Genomic DNA, 15,334 nt, shown 5'->3' on the forward strand with positions numbered 1-15,334 from the left:
ACAAGCTAATACCTAACTCAGATGAGCAGTTTGGGTCTTTGTAAACTGTCCAGAAAACGTATGTCGCTTGAAGAATAATGGACCGAGAACTGAACGAAGAGGAACTGCAGCATCTGTACGCATGGATAGACAAAATATCTCTGTCCCGGCCCAAGAGACACATCACGAGAGACTTCAGTGACGGAGGTATAAGTTAGCGTTTGGCTTAGCTAGCAGTCAGGTGAAGCAGCAGGAGTAATATGAACTGTTTCGTTTATCAGCTTACAAGTCTGTTTGTTTATGTATTTAACTGACTCCGCCTCTCTGATGAACCCTCTGCAGTGATGGCTGCAGAGGTTGTCAAATATTTCTTCCCAAAGCTTGTTGACCTGCACAACTATACTGCAACAAACTCCACACCGCAAAAGCTCAGTAACTGGAACCTTCTCAACAGGCAAGACATAATAACCATCATTTGTATTTATTATTAAATATAGGTTGTGAAAAGGAAGGAAGGTGTCAGCATGAAGGCCACACAGCCACTGCCCCTGAGTAGGAAAGATTCACATTTTCACAATCTGACTTTGTCAATATGTCCACATCGCTCCAGAACATTATTACACAAACACACACTCAACAGAAAAGTTGCTATCGCAATTGATATCTCTTAATCCGAATGAGTAAAAATGTTACAAACACTGAGGCAGAGCTTTTGTTGAGCACTACGGTCTCTGCATCTGGTCATGAGAACCAATCCAACCCACACCCACTCATCCTCTCCCAGGTCAGTGGTGTGGCACATAGCCAGCTAGAGTTTATGGCTCTTCACTGTACACAAATTGGCACCTTTTGTGTTTATCATCACCAGGCATCATCATAGGTTAAACCTGCTGGAAGTCATTTAGATTTGTATAGGTTATTTATTGGTTATTGGTCATTTTTATTAGAAACATGTGTTGTTGTTTTTTTCTGTGAACAGGAAGGTGTTTTCCAAGCTGAACTTTCACGTGCCTGAGGACACAGTGAAGAGGATTGTACTGAGCACTGCAGGAGTGATAGAGCCTGTACTGAGCGCCCTCAGGGAGAAGATAGACAAGAAACTGGAGCACACTACAGATGTGTGTACTGTATGTCTAAGACATACATAGCATGAGTCCCTTCTCATCTATGTGAAGGCTAATTACAAAATAATGGACCTCTGTCTTCCATTGTTGCTAGAAAAATAACCACATTCTGAACACATTTTTCCTCTGAACTCAGGATTTGGAATACTATGACACCAGAAACCAGGAGAAACCTCACACAGGTAGTTATTCTGTGATTGAATGTACACAAAACCTCGATCCACACATTTGAAACAACTTTATCCTCCGACCGACATGTCTATTGCCATATTTGACATTACATTACATCACTGGACATTACGATTTCTGCAGAACTTACAACAAGAGGATCCTGTGATTAAGTCAGTGGAATAGGGAATTCAAATAGATTACAGAAACATAGACTGCTGAATTAACAAGAATGTTATGACCGTGTTTTGACCGCACGCCTCGTGCATGATATGTCCTTATGTGTCATTTGTGAAGTGTAATAGCTGACACAGTCAGTCTGTAACCTTTACTGAAGCTGCACAATCTTAAATGTGCCTTTTTTAGCACGGGGAGGGGTAATTTTAGACTATTTTAATAGTGCTGTATCTACTAGTCAGATGACAAACACAAAATCAGCATATTCAAGACACACTGAGGTGTTATTTTGTGTTCTGAGAAGACTGTTTGGTGACTGATGTGAAGGCTGAAATTATATTATTTCCAAGGCCTTCTCTACTTCCTTCCCTCTCCAGCTTGTCCTAATATTGTCAGCATTTGTGTCCTGCTCACATCTCTGTGTTAATGCTAATCTTTCCTGCAGATAGCAGTGACCACACAGAGACACAGACATACCTGTCTTTCTCTTTATATTTAACAGCATCAGACAGGACAGATTAGAGAATGCCACCACCTTTAGGGAGTGAATCGGTGACATGTCTTTTTTCCGTTTCCCACACCTCATCTGTCCCTGTAAAGCTGACCTCAGGTCAGTGCCTCCTCCCTTTGCTCTTTCCTCTTCCATCTACTCCCCATCCGCTATCAGACACACAGCCCAGGTCCTCATATCAGCTCCCAACATCACCAGATGGCCTTTATCACTAGATTGAGCTCAGCACTGCAGGACTTAAAGGCCTCCTCATTTTTCTCTTTTCTCCACCTTCTAATCTTACTTCCCTGTTTTCTCCCTCTTTCTGCCTATCTGCCTCCTATCCTCCTCCCTTTGCCCTAGTTGTGTCTATAAGATTTACTGGATGAGTCCCTTGAGGTTTCTAACAACTGCAGAGTTTTTAGTTGTTGTGCTCACATTATAGTTGGAGAAATGTTATAGTTTTGTTTTGTTGTCTTCAGAAATTGGTCAGACTGAAGAGCTACGTGACACTCAGATGGTAGGAGAGACGATAAAAGATGAAAAGAGCAGAATAAAAAAAGGGTATAACCAAAACATTTTTGCTTTTAATATGACTTAAATTAATTTAAAGGAGTGCTCCTAATATTAATGTGTCTTCTGTTCTTTTATTGTATAGTAAACTGCAGCATACAGCGCAGTTTCATCCAGACATGGACCCTACTTTCCGACTACTCCTGCAGGAAAAAGAGCAAGCTGTCATGGCTTTGCAGGAGACTGTGGAGGTACACACACACACACACACACACACACACACACACACACACACACACACACACACACACACACGCATCAATCCTGGAAACACTCGGATGACTGTTAGAACATCTGCAAACAAAGTCGTCTTCCGTTTTTATGTCCTGTAGAGGAAGCGCTTTGTCATAAATGTAATATTGTTGCAGGTGTGTGTGTGTGTGTGTGTGTGTGTGTGTGTGTGTGTGTGTGTGTGTGTGTGTGTGTGTGAGTGTGAGTGAGTGAGTGAGTGAGAGAGAGAGAGAGAAAGAGAGAGAGAGAGACATTTAGATGTGTGTGATACATGTGCGTCATAAACTGTGTCAGCAGTGGTCAGTGAGTCAGTATTTGTTCAGCGGATCCAACTTTTTTTCTTCTCCTCCTGTGGCCACATCTGCATGTTAGGAAAGAATAATGACACAGATGTGCAACATCTCCTTTTGCAACTTGAGGACGTGTTCATCAGTGAGATGATTCACAGTTTTAGAAATGAACCTCACCTAGTTTAACCACATCCTTTTGCATGTGTGTGTGTGTGTGTGTAGATCCTGCAGATGAAAGTGAACAGGTTAGAGCATCTGGTTCACTTGAAGGACATGCGTATTGAAGATCTGATGCGGCATCTGGAGACATACAAAGCAAAAGGCAATACTCGCTAACATAAGAAGTGTAGGTTTCAAGAGGATGTATCTAATTTGCAGCTATTTTTGCAGATATCGCATGTTACGTCTTTGTGTTTAAATCTTAGCAAATGAGAATCTACTAAAAATGGTTTATGAGAATTTGAGTTGTTGATAGTTGTTTCTTTGTGAGGAGTGTGTAGAATGTGATTTTCAATTGTTTATGTGTCTGCCGTCGTCTCTGACCTTCTGTGCCTTTACACAGCCTATGACTTCTGACCTCAAAGTGCTCAATAAATCAACTAACCTCTTTAACATTCCAAATTGTCTTTTTCAATAGCAGATAGCAGATCGGAGGAGATTTGAAACAGTGAAATGAACCAAACAAAATGATATGCTGTGTTAGGTTTATACACTATGACCGTCTGTCACTCGATCACTGGCCAAGTCTAAAATTACATCATTCATTTTCTATGCAACTCTAGTTCCTGTCACTTCACAAATGTGAAGTTTGGTCAAAGATAGATCAATGACTTAATTTTCCACTGTGTCAAGCATCATTTTTGGAATACATGCAGATGACCAAATATAGTAAACCACAGCTGACACGCATCACAGCCTGTGTTCTGTCTATTGAAATATAAAGCTCACTTCCCTTTCTGAAGTGTCAGGTCATGCCAGTGAGATGGGGTTGGGCGAGTTGCTCCATAATGTCCGTCAGTGTTTGTCTATCGTAGCCTTTGATCCTGCCCCCTCTGTTGGTGTAGAACAACAAGAGACAGGCGACCTGCTGAGCTGTATCAGGATCTGCTGATCTTCTTCAGCTGCCTGCTGTTGTGACTGAGCTCTGTCGTGCTGATCATCTTCATACCACCTAATCAATCACCATTATCTGGCTTACAGCAATATAACACCGAGGTACAAATCTCACATGTCTTTCATCACTCCAAGTGAGGTGGCGAGTTAGTGAACAACTAGTTGGCAAGCAAACCACCGGCATGTTAGTCACTCAGAACAGCTCCCCAAGCTTCTCTCTGTTTAGTCTGTACTGGGCCCTTTATTCCATGGACTCCATGCATTCCTCTTTTGTGGAGCTGCTTATACTCCAATAGAGTACGTTAAATAAAAGTGGATGGTGAGACACAGCTTATCAGCTAAGAGAGCTTCCTCCATTTTGGACTATGTCCCTTCAAAGGCCAGCACTGTCAAGGCAGCTTTCTATTGGTCAATTGTGGGAAAATGTAGGACTAAAAGTTCACACACAGACCCCTGCACCTATTTAAAAAAAACAACAACTCAAGGTAAGATATCTTCTCAGAACAAAGCCAGAAGACATAATACAGATGTTGTATAGGCTGATTGAAGCCTACTCTGACCTTTATATGTAAATATGTTGGACTGCCCCTTTAAAGGTTGACTCATAATTCCCAATAGGAGAATAAATAAGAACAAAGCACAAATAGGTTGATCAAAACATTCCTAAATGACACATATCATGCAACACAGAATTAGATTTAGAGCCTTTTTAGCTGACTCGTGAAATGACTGCAAAATCCATCCAGAGGGTTCACCACAGAAATGTGGAGGAGAAAAGTGCTGAGAAATAGCAAAGCTAATGTTCTTTGTGACACACACATCGGATAGGAATGTGAGAGAAAGCTGCAGAGCAGAGCAGCTGCTGATGATGGCGCTGACTGCAGCTGATGAATCGTATTCTGCTGCTTGGGGAGTAGATTCAGATTCAGAGGCCTTCACTCAGAGATGAGGGACCACACCCTTGTATCCAGGGAGGAGTCAAAGCTAGAAGGATCATGCTGGATCTGATGATCAGGGACAAAAGGAAGGAAAGTGAAGCGCTGGCTGATCCAGGAAGCAGCAAACGTGACCTTGACACCACTTCCTGAGGGAGAGAGGGGGGGGGGCTTTAAACCCGCTGGCTTTGCACCCTTGACACCAAGTGAGACCATTAAAATGAGCCCAGACAAAAACAACTTTTCAGTTAAGTAAACAAGATGGTGAGTGAAGATTATTTACACTCAAATTCTGACATCAGGAAAAAACAGATCTGGGGTCAGTCTATAACTAAGCACCCTTATTCAGAAGGCAAAGACTGGTTTGGCTGTGACAGGATCTGTAAGGACTGAGAGGACATAAGAGGAAGCTATCCCTCATCTGGTTATTCAGGCAGTGGTCACACACACACACACACACACACACACACACACACACACACTGACTGACTGCTTCCTGGAAAGCCTTTGTTAACAGCTGACTGGCCTTGCTGAGGGCAGGGCTTGAGATTTAGAGTCTCTTGGGATGACCATTTTACACTCGTCAGACAAACACATTATGTGTGTTAGAACAACAGGGATTGTGATGGATTGTGTTTTTTATATTCTATGTGACTAGCCAACACATGTACATTGTGTGAATTATTAACTGAAATATTTGGTGGAATAAATGACATGAGATTTTGAGCGTGTAAAGCATTGTTCAGAAATAATAATCCATCACCAATTGTAAACCATTGAAAAACATCTACACTGGATATATTTGTTTGTGAATGTATAGAAAATACCCACAGTGAAAAACAGAAAATCCAAACTTGTAACTTCAGCATGTGGAGTTTAGGTGTCCCACAGAATATGGGAACTTTCAGTTTCATTAGTTTTCTTCTTCTGATCAGTGCACATACATCAGCAATGTATTCCTCAGTCATTGTGTAACCTCTCATCTGATTTAACTTGTGCACAAACTTTATTTTTCTCTTTGCATAGCTCTACATTTCTCTAAACATAATGCATGCTGCATATCCAACTGACCCTTAATTGAGCCCATACTTCAGTGCTTATGCACAGTTAGACTCGTCTTATCTGTACTTCAATCGCCACTTGGTGAAAATCTGTCTCAGTGATTTAAGCAGAGCATTTAGCATTCAACACGGTGTTAGCTTTCCTCCTGCTGGCCTCCACGTGTAACACACACACACACACACACACACACACACACACACACACACACACACACACACACACACACACACACACACACACACACACACACACACACACACACACACACACACACACACACACACACACACACACACACACACACACACACAGAGAGAGAGGAGAGAGAGAAGAGAGGTACCAAAATAGGTTTTATTTTACATAAGAACATTGTCAAAACTTGAAAACATTTTTGCATATAAACCTTTTAGAACAAGGAGACAATGTTTGAATTTCACAGATTGTACAAAATGTTGACCCAAAAAAAAAAAAAAAAATCATTGATTCATACTTTTGCATCTTTATTTAAACCCACCACCAAAGCAAAAGCAGAACGCAGCCTTTAAACTGCCATTCACAGGTCAAGTAAACATCACAACGTCTAGTAGTTAGTCCACTGCTAGTTCTGTCTTTCTCAGATAAACTCTGTGATGAGGCATACAGTTCAGTGTGTACGTCCAAGCTCTTTAAGAAGTCTCACAGTTAAGTTCAAATGGAGCTTTTTAGTTGATAGGAATCACTGAATCTTTAAGTCTGGGGGTAACCCATTATCTTTTTAAGGCTTGCATTCTGAAAAGTGGAAGTACTATATAAGAGAGCTGAACAAAAGCATCAAAACGTATAATAAAAACTAGCACCAACTTGCATCTTATTGAAGCCAAAGCTTTGTCAACATTCATCTTTTAATAGAGCAACGCTGGAACTCATATTGCCACACAAAACTGATCAAAGATTAAAGTAGTTCTCACTTGAGAGTAAGTTAATACTGTAATTAGGACATGTGTGTTGCTTGTGTTGCCATTAAAATGATCTTGTTTAGTAGAGACTGAAAAACTTTGCAGCCTATTAATTCTTGCATTACAGAAAAGTGTAAACATTGACCATAGAAAGGAGATTTTGTTTATAACATTTATACTTTGACAGACGGACATGCTCATAGTATTCAATGTCTCAGATGCTCATGTCAAATATTTGCAGAAGACAATTTTATTCTAGTGAAAAAAAAAAATCATCTTCAAATCAAAAAGTTACTTTCTTGTTCCACCAGATTTTCAACTATTTTTTTTCTTGCACAATTGTCAATTTTTACTTTTAAGGGTGTAAGCTCTGTCCAAACATTGAGCAGCTTTTTGTTAAAAATAAAAGTCAATTTCCTGAGAATTTACATTTCCTCACATGTGAATAAGCTGTATAGCAGAGTTGGCAGACAAATGCAGGCACTACTAATCATCTGAATCAAGCCACTACACCTCTCCACATGCATGCCCTGATAATCAAAACCAGAGGGAGGAAGAAGATGTACGTCCTTCTTCACCAGAAATACAAACCACGACTTCCTCCTGTGGCACTATCACACAACTGTTGTATTGTTACGCTTCCATATTAATTCACTTTTAATTATGAATCAACTTAAATTAGAACATCTGAATGACTTTCTCTTTCTCACAGTAAATGCCACAGCAGGTCTTAGTGCATCATCTCAAGTCTTCACTACAACTAACAGCAAACTACCACCAAGCTAACAGGAAATAAACCACATTACTACCACTCTGACACCACTGTATATTTACTATATAAACTGCGAACACAACGACAGCCCTCCAGCTTCAAAGACTTAAGTATCTGTAGGATTGTATCCAACTTTATGCAAATTCAGGGAACATTTTAACAAAGTCAGGCCACTTGTTTCTAGAAAGCTATCGTTTAAAAATAAAACTTTCACAGATCAGTTTTCATGTCTGTATGATTTCAGTCAACTGGAAATGCTGTAAATGACAAATGCATAACGCTCATAACTATTTTATGTTCATCCACAAGCAGCATGTAATTAGAAGTCCTCACATTCATTCATGTTGAGAGAGAAGAACTCGTGGTTTAGTGGAAGAGAAGATAGCACAGAGATGAAACTACCCACAATGCACACTTACACAAACCAAACTGCATTTAATTAATTAGTGTCACCTGTTAGCTTCCAGTTCAGCTCAACCAGAAATGAATCCTCAAAAATAATTTTCATCACTCGTCTTGCATACAACAAACACAATGAATGCAGCAAAGTTAAACACTGCACTGATTGCAAGCAAGTGTAAATTACGGTGACTACTTGCTGTCACCTTCCCAGGCATAAGCATTTATTATTGATTTGATTTTTAACTATGGCATCATTCTTATTCCTAAAACTTGACTTCCTCAAAACAGTGGAAGGTAAAAAAACCAAAAAAAACCTTTCCCTTTCATCTCGCCTTCCCTAGCTCTCACTTCTGCTTGCCCTTAAATTTTCACACCCTTTCTTTGCCATTTAAATTTAAGACTGAAGTGCGTTATTCATCAAACTAGCTGAGAAGCCATCCCACCCACCATCTTCAGTTCAGTGCTCCCCACCTCACAAGTCCTCGTCGGGTCCTCCTGGCTTTTGCAGAGGCAGAGCGGTGGGCTCATTGCCCCTCCTTTGTTTTTAGAAAGTCTGGTTGATGAAGGGAGCGCACAGACTTCGGGGGGCTGTTGCTTCCCTCTACAAACATGTTCGGGATGTCCTGGCCAAAGTAGATCTTACTGTTAGCGGCTATGGCCTGGTACTTCATCAGCTCCATGTACTCTGGGGTTAACTTCATCTGGAAAGATTTAGAAGAAAGACAACAGCATGTGAGGATTAGATTGAGGCTGGCTCATTATCAGAGAATACTGAACTCCGTTAGAACAGTTTGCAGCCTCCTCAGGACTTCGACGATAAGAACAAACATGTTTGATATTGATTGATAACATCAGTATTTTCTGAGCAGGACCATAACAGCCAATGAGAGAGACAAGCCCGAACAGCCGACAGTGTTTCCAAGCAACACGATAATATAATTAATCATTATTTTTAAAATCTTGTAGTGTGTTTTAACGTGACAATGTGCAGCACGGCTAAAAGTGAACGTAACACTGCTGCTGGCTGGATTTGTTTCAGTGTGGAGGTGGTTGATAACATCAACATTCAGAGAAAAGAGCTGAGGTGTGATAGCACACAAGAATAGCCACATAGTCACTACACTGACCATGAGACGAGTCCATTAAGGTCTCAACTCGGGAGACAACGACTAATCAATCATGACCTGGTACGTCCCCTTTCTGTAATTCAGAGTAACCCGTATACTTATACTGTTACAATGATTATATTGTAGCTTCCACAAATATACTTCCCAATATTGTAACTCTATCTTAAAGCCATTAGATTAGAGGTTGTATGTATGTGTTGTTGTTTTTTTTACCCTGTTTGCTTCAGCATACTTTGCAGCAGTGTAATACTCAGCATCAGCTTTAGCCTTCTCCCTCGCCAAAAAGGCAGAGTCTGAAACAAAGAGACAGTGTTGAATGAGACAGACACATGACGGACCAGTTCACCAGTCGCCACTGCAAACAGGAATACACAAATCCATCTCAGAGGATTCTAACCCTCTATTTCAGAGATCCTCTTCTCCGTCTCTTTCTCCATCACCTTCTGTTGGAAATGGATCTCTGCTACCTGGGCCACTTTCTGAGCCTCTGTAGGACAGCAAAACATGCGAGTGTTAACAGATGGAGATAGCAGGGCTACATATGAGATGATGATAAAACTGTGACAACCGTCATGCAAATGACAACCCGGCTGGCTGATTTACAGTAAAGCAGCAGCACATTTACCAATAATGGCCCTCTTTCTTTCGGTCTCGGCTTCCTTCTCCACCACCCTCTGAGTCTGAGCTGTTACCAACAGACGAGTCTTCTCTGCTTCCCTGCATATACAACACACATACACAAAAAAAAGTTCTTGCAATTATTGTATTTTCTGTGTGGTCGTCTTTGACTTGAGTGGGTGGGTAACAGAATGTGAAACGTGCACTAAGACTACGCTATCAAGTACAGATTTACAAACTCACATGAGTTCAAAGTTCCTCCTGATAGATTCGGGGATCTTCGGCTTGGTAACACGGACCGCCTTCATTCGTTGAAACCGTGCAGAGGAAAAGAGAGAAAAAAATAAATTGACCCTTCAATCAATCGAACAACATATTTTACAGCGAGCTGTTATCAGGCTAGTTTGGGTTTTCAAGTAGGAATTGGTCTACTGTCATGTGATGGTTGTGTTTAAATGCATGTCTTTTGGGCCACGTGTTTATATTTTATGTCATTAAAAAAACCAACAGTACCAGAGAGTATATTGGCTCACAGCTCAAACTGGATTTATAGTTGGTGCAGGGGATTAAGGGCAGGCCCACCGAGGACACCTATGTTTTAGGTCCAGGGTAGGCAACCTTAGGCATGGGTGCCACCATTGGCATGTGGTAGCTCAGCCAATAGCACATTAGCAATAAGTGTGCAAGAGAATATTTTGGAAATGCTAAAGTTCCCTCTCATCCACATGACAAATGTATTCTTTAACAGCCATTGGCAGTTGAGCGACCTGTTATTTAAGGTAGTTGAATTAAATTCCCCCCCCCCCCAACCCACATTATGAGGAGACCCACCCTACACTGCTTCTAGTACTTCAAGTACTTGTTGTTTTCTTCACAGAATTAGATTATGTTTTTTGCTGATGAACAATATTGGTGGAAGGATGGTAAGTTTATGATTTCAACTCTGATATGGATGTTTTCATGAGGATGGCAGCTTTCTTGAAACCTGACCCACCATTGAAAAGGGCAGGCACCTAAAAAAAATAATACTTAGCAGGTGATTGGATGAACCATCTGTCAATCAAACTCTTGCTGAAGCCAGTTGGGAGAAGAGACAAAACATTTTGGCTTTGAACAAACAGCCTCTCCGTCTCCTCATGCCATCACCTAAACCACTGCCTTGTTTCATTAGAAGACGACTGCAAATACTGCGATGAAATCTCGGTTTACGTTCTTTCCTTCACTGTGATAGAGAGCAGCAATCGCATCGAGAAGGTTCGCAGTGTAAATTGCGAGATGTGTGTTACTGATAAGGAGAAGAATGCTACTCTGAACTATCTCCAGCAGCATCAGAGACTCGTAGGAGAAAACACGAGCCGCCCGAGCTGACCAATCACTGTCACTGTGACTTGAATCCCAGTCTTTCTACTTACTGCATCCCTCAAGTTACGATGGTGTGTGTTTAAATACCTGTATTGTAAGTCCAGGCGCCATGCCAATAAGATCTTTCTGCAAAGCTGTCTTCAGGTTCTCGTCTATAATGTCTGCAAGACAAAAAACAGCTGTTGTTTGAATACACAACATACAGTGTATAAAACAGAACATAGAACAGCACCCCTAGTCGGCATTTATGTATAACATTAAAATGAAGCAATGCCGTCTGCTTTATTAGACAGATATATTCTCTATTGCCACAGCAGCAAAAGCGTACTCACCAAATAAGTCAATGTAGACCTCCTGTAGTGTGTGTACACTGCAGAACTGATTGAGTTCATGGTGAATCTTGTTGAAGATTAGAGTTTTGTCATAGTCAGCCGTGTAGTTTCTCACAATTTCCACAACTGCAAATAAACAAACAAAGGCAACTGTTGTTGTAATGCCAAGCAGCTGGCAGGGTTCAATCAAATGAGGAAGTTTAGCAATGACAATAATGGAACATGTTGTACCTGCTAAAGGGACCAGCATGTTAACAACTTCTATCCTGTCGAAATAGATCATCACACCACCGCTGTAAAGGAAAGAAAAAGGTTCATCTTAATGTTTAATACATAATGATTTTCATGAATTGATCCATTTCTTAACAGCTACGTCAATAAGCTCAGTGTTACCTCGTTCCACAAGGCACATTCTTGATCTCATCAGTTTGGAGAGTGGTCTAAAACACAAAAATTAAATAACGATCACATAACGATCACACAGGCCGTTTAAAACAGGGATTTAACATGTGACATGAGCATTTCTTCAAGTCTTATGTTACTAGTTTACAAAAAAAAAACAAAAAAATAGTAGATAACGTAGTGCGTGCTTGTTTTAAGTTAAGCGTCAATGATACATACATTATTATATACAATTTCTGGAATTTTGCCTTTCATGCAAACGAAGGTGAGCATCGATTTAATGTGATTTTCAATGGATTTTAGAGTTAATGGGAAAAAAAAAAAAGCTGGTCACAGCTGATGGGGAAGTAAAGGCTACAACCTGAAAATTACTTTAATTACTATAATATGTAATTCAACTTGAAGGTTGATCAAAAATATCTCAGTGACATGAGCCCTAAAACAATGTTATAATAATTTTACTTGCAATTCTATGCATATTTAATAGCGCAACAAGCGGTGCATTAGCTTGGTGTAAAATAAAGCCACCGCAGCCATGGTTGAATAGCAACCATTTGCTCGCTGCAGCTGATGTATTTATAGAAGATCCCATTCTGGTTTTTATGCATCAGCACCTTCTGGTTGACTCCTACATTGCACAGGCCTCTGCTAACAGGCCACGTTCCAGGGCTGAGAGGTAGGTTTACCTGCACTGATCTGTAAGTGGTAATGAAAGGCAGCATAATGTGATATCCAGGACCGTTGGGAGAAGTCAGCAATGCCCCACCCCTAAAACAAATACAAACAAATTATTTGGTCTGACTTCTTAACATTAGAGTAACTACTGACGATATGTATAGAGGGTGGAGAAAAAGAAAAGGACTTAAAGTTGTTTATTCAGGTGTAACTGAAAAGTATGAGGGTGGAGTTGAAAATCTTTGCATTAAATCACAGGGTATCCCTGCTTTGTCCAACTCATGAACATAGTCAACAATTAAGGCCTTATATCTAGGTTATATTGTAGTCGTGAAGTTAAATATAATACCCTCAAGGTCTAACCTTGGGACCAGTGAAGTGTAATCGTAATCACTGTTGTGGATCAGTCTGTGCAACAATTGATTCATTTGTACAAATGCAGACACTTGTAGGAGCAGCTCTGATAATCAGGTCTGGACTAGACAATCCTGAGCTAAAAGGCTTCTCTTTTCTCTCTCTGTGGTGTAACAGGTTTGCATGCAAGCTAAGTATCCCAGATCATATTTCCACATCCATACAAAATGTATATTTATCATTATCAGGAAATAACAATATGTCATCTTAGTATATACTGTATGTGTTATTTGTGTCAGGCACAGATACTACAGGTCAGTGTTTTAATACCTGTAGTACACAGCAAGGTGTCCTTCTTCTATCTTGTGAATGGAGGAGTGCAACATGATGGCCATCACTCCTGCTATTGCTCCAAATACTGCCCCTACGTGCGGCATCGTCATCCTTGCAAGTACTGACCTGCAGGCATAGAAAAAAAACAAAAAAACATAAGCATACTGAAATATTTATACAACAATAATATGTACTCAGGGCACCTTCAGACCTGTGGTCAGACCTTCACTGTAAATGTCAGCAGCAGTACACGCAGTGTTCGGTAAACCATGCTAAAACTAAAGCAGTCTCACGAAATAAATACTTTCATGAAGGTTTTAATGTTGGGCTCTGCTGTGCTTATTAACTGTATGCTCAAAGCTTTACAGTCTTAAACACTGTAGTTTGTGTTGTATTGCATTATACTGGGAGGTAAATCAAACATTTAATCTACCCTCAAATAGAGTGGACAAACTATTATAAAATATTATATATACACCTCAAAATTACTATTTTTTTAAAAGATCTAAAATGGGTAGAAACTGTATTTTTCACTGAGCTTTGTTTGACAAACTTTGCAAGGGGTGCAACAGCATGTAGATATTTCATTGAAAACTCTAGTATTACAGAACTTAACTGCATCTTTATTAGCAAAGCAAGAATAAGAAAATGCTCAGAAGGTGTTGCTTGGTTTTTTCGCTTTTAAAATAACAGTTAATTAAGTATAAATGCAACATTATACAGACGTTACACAGCGTGTCATATTATATTTTGTGTTAGTTAGCTTCACCAGACTGAGCTAGATCCTGACTTTAACACATACCAGGTCAGAAGCGTTAAGTAAACAACCGCAGACAGAGTAGTTCATTTATACATCTAAGACCAAGTTTATAGTTAATGTGTACGTGACAGAAAGTGTTAACCCTATAGTGATGTCTTAAACAGATAACGTAATATGTCATGATAACTGTACAAAGCAATGCATTATCACGAGCTGCATTAATTAGAAAGAGCACTTCATGAGGTAGTGTTAACGTTTAAAAAACACGATTAGCTAACATTAGCTTGTAGAATCAGGCTACTTGTCAGGAAGCTAGCAAGTATCTAACGTTAGTTCCTCTGTCAACACATGAAGAAACGTGATTGTATCACAGATATGTAATAATATATATATATATATATATCCTTCAACAAAACCACCTAACGTCCAGTTCTGAACTCATTTAATTCAGCAATAGCAAAGACTGACACACCACTCGGTCTATAACGATAACCTAGATTACGTTCGATAGCTAGCTAGCTCTCGTTATCGGGTATCGGAAGTCACCCACTCGGTCAGTGTCCTGCAGCTAACAGCTAGTTCAAATGTTAGCATTAGCATCGTTGTGCTGCAAGCGTAAACCCAACGAGTTAACTCACCTGGCACAACGCTGGAATAAAATAAATGTGTAAGCGTAAGAATGAATGTCTGGTTTATGCTAAATAAAAGCACCACTGTATTGAATCGTATGTTTCTGGTCTAATCATTGAACGTCCCCCTCACCCCGCCTCCCACAGGTTACGCTCTCGCTTTTACTTGTTACGTGATGCTGCCTTCAGGTGCTGTCGGAAATAATATGGCATTCATCTGGTCAACTATTTGTTTAGTATAAATAAATTAAATTATATGTGTCCTTTAAATATTCAGATGTCAATACTGTCTTGAAAGCTTTAATTCTGCCTTCATATTAACGTACAGTGAACTTAAAATTGGTATTTTATATATGACGTTTTATTATTTAAAAAAGCAGTAAGTATTGAAATGCCAAATGTTTTTTGATTTATTTTATGTTATCATTAAAACAAATTTCCCCTCTGTTGTTAGATTATTAATGGATGAAATTAATGTGTGGTACAACCAT

At 39.9% G+C, this 15,334-nt stretch overlaps 2 protein-coding genes across 2 annotated transcripts; one reads left to right on the top strand and one right to left on the bottom strand.

The window, feature by feature from the left end:
- Nucleotides 1-6: 6 nt before the first annotated feature.
- Nucleotides 7-3,623, top strand: spef1 (sperm flagellar 1). The gene is made up of 7 exons (XM_068717695.1): nucleotides 7-186; nucleotides 322-433; nucleotides 959-1,097; nucleotides 1,240-1,285; nucleotides 2,421-2,502; nucleotides 2,597-2,702; nucleotides 3,255-3,623. Exons 1-7 carry the CDS (start codon nucleotides 78-80, stop codon nucleotides 3,366-3,368), a joined length of 708 nt encoding a protein of 235 aa, XP_068573796.1. The 5' UTR covers nucleotides 7-77; the 3' UTR covers nucleotides 3,369-3,623.
- A 2,856-nt stretch (nucleotides 3,624-6,479) lies between these two features.
- On the bottom strand, nucleotides 6,480-14,996 carry erlin1 (ER lipid raft associated 1). The gene is made up of 12 exons (XM_068723390.1): nucleotides 14,853-14,996; nucleotides 13,452-13,580; nucleotides 12,779-12,860; nucleotides 12,084-12,130; nucleotides 11,922-11,983; nucleotides 11,691-11,816; nucleotides 11,446-11,519; nucleotides 10,240-10,298; nucleotides 10,004-10,095; nucleotides 9,776-9,865; nucleotides 9,592-9,671; nucleotides 6,480-8,952 (listed from the first exon to the last, which is right to left on the bottom strand). Exons 2-12 carry the CDS (start codon nucleotides 13,562-13,564, stop codon nucleotides 8,776-8,778), a joined length of 1,002 nt encoding a protein of 333 aa, XP_068579491.1. The 5' UTR covers nucleotides 13,565-13,580; nucleotides 14,853-14,996; the 3' UTR covers nucleotides 6,480-8,775.
- Nucleotides 14,997-15,334: the final 338 nt, after the last annotated feature.

The sequence above is a fragment of the Cebidichthys violaceus genome, unplaced genomic scaffold (assembly GCF_023349555.1).
Source record: "Cebidichthys violaceus isolate CVI_PGR_0920_01 unplaced genomic scaffold, fCebVio1.0.p SCAF_10, whole genome shotgun sequence".
Lineage (NCBI taxonomy): Eukaryota > Metazoa > Chordata > Actinopteri > Perciformes > Stichaeidae > Cebidichthys > Cebidichthys violaceus.

What these genes read in the sequence shown, in the direction of transcription:
- erlin1 (XM_068723390.1), bottom strand. Translation starts at nt 13,564, where the DNA reads ATGACGATGCCGCACGTAGGGGCAGTATTTGGAGCAATAGCAGGAGTG. An exon ending in GGTCTACATTGACTTATTTG is followed by an intron (nt 11,520 to 11,690) that starts GTGAGTACGCTT and finishes TTTGTCTTGCAG; the next exon opens with ACATTATAGACGAGAACCTG. An exon ending in GAGGATCTCTGAAATAGAGG is followed by an intron (nt 9,672 to 9,775) that starts GTTAGAATCCTC and finishes TCTTTGTTTCAG; the next exon opens with ACTCTGCCTTTTTGGCGAGG.
- spef1 (XM_068717695.1), top strand. Translation starts at nt 78, where the DNA reads ATGGACCGAGAACTGAACGAAGAGGAACTGCAGCATCTGTACGCATGG. An exon ending in AACTGGAGCACACTACAGAT is followed by an intron (nt 1,098 to 1,239) that starts GTGTGTACTGTA and finishes CTCTGAACTCAG; the next exon opens with GATTTGGAATACTATGACAC. An exon ending in AAGAGCAGAATAAAAAAAGG is followed by an intron (nt 2,503 to 2,596) that starts GTATAACCAAAA and finishes TTTATTGTATAG; the next exon opens with TAAACTGCAGCATACAGCGC.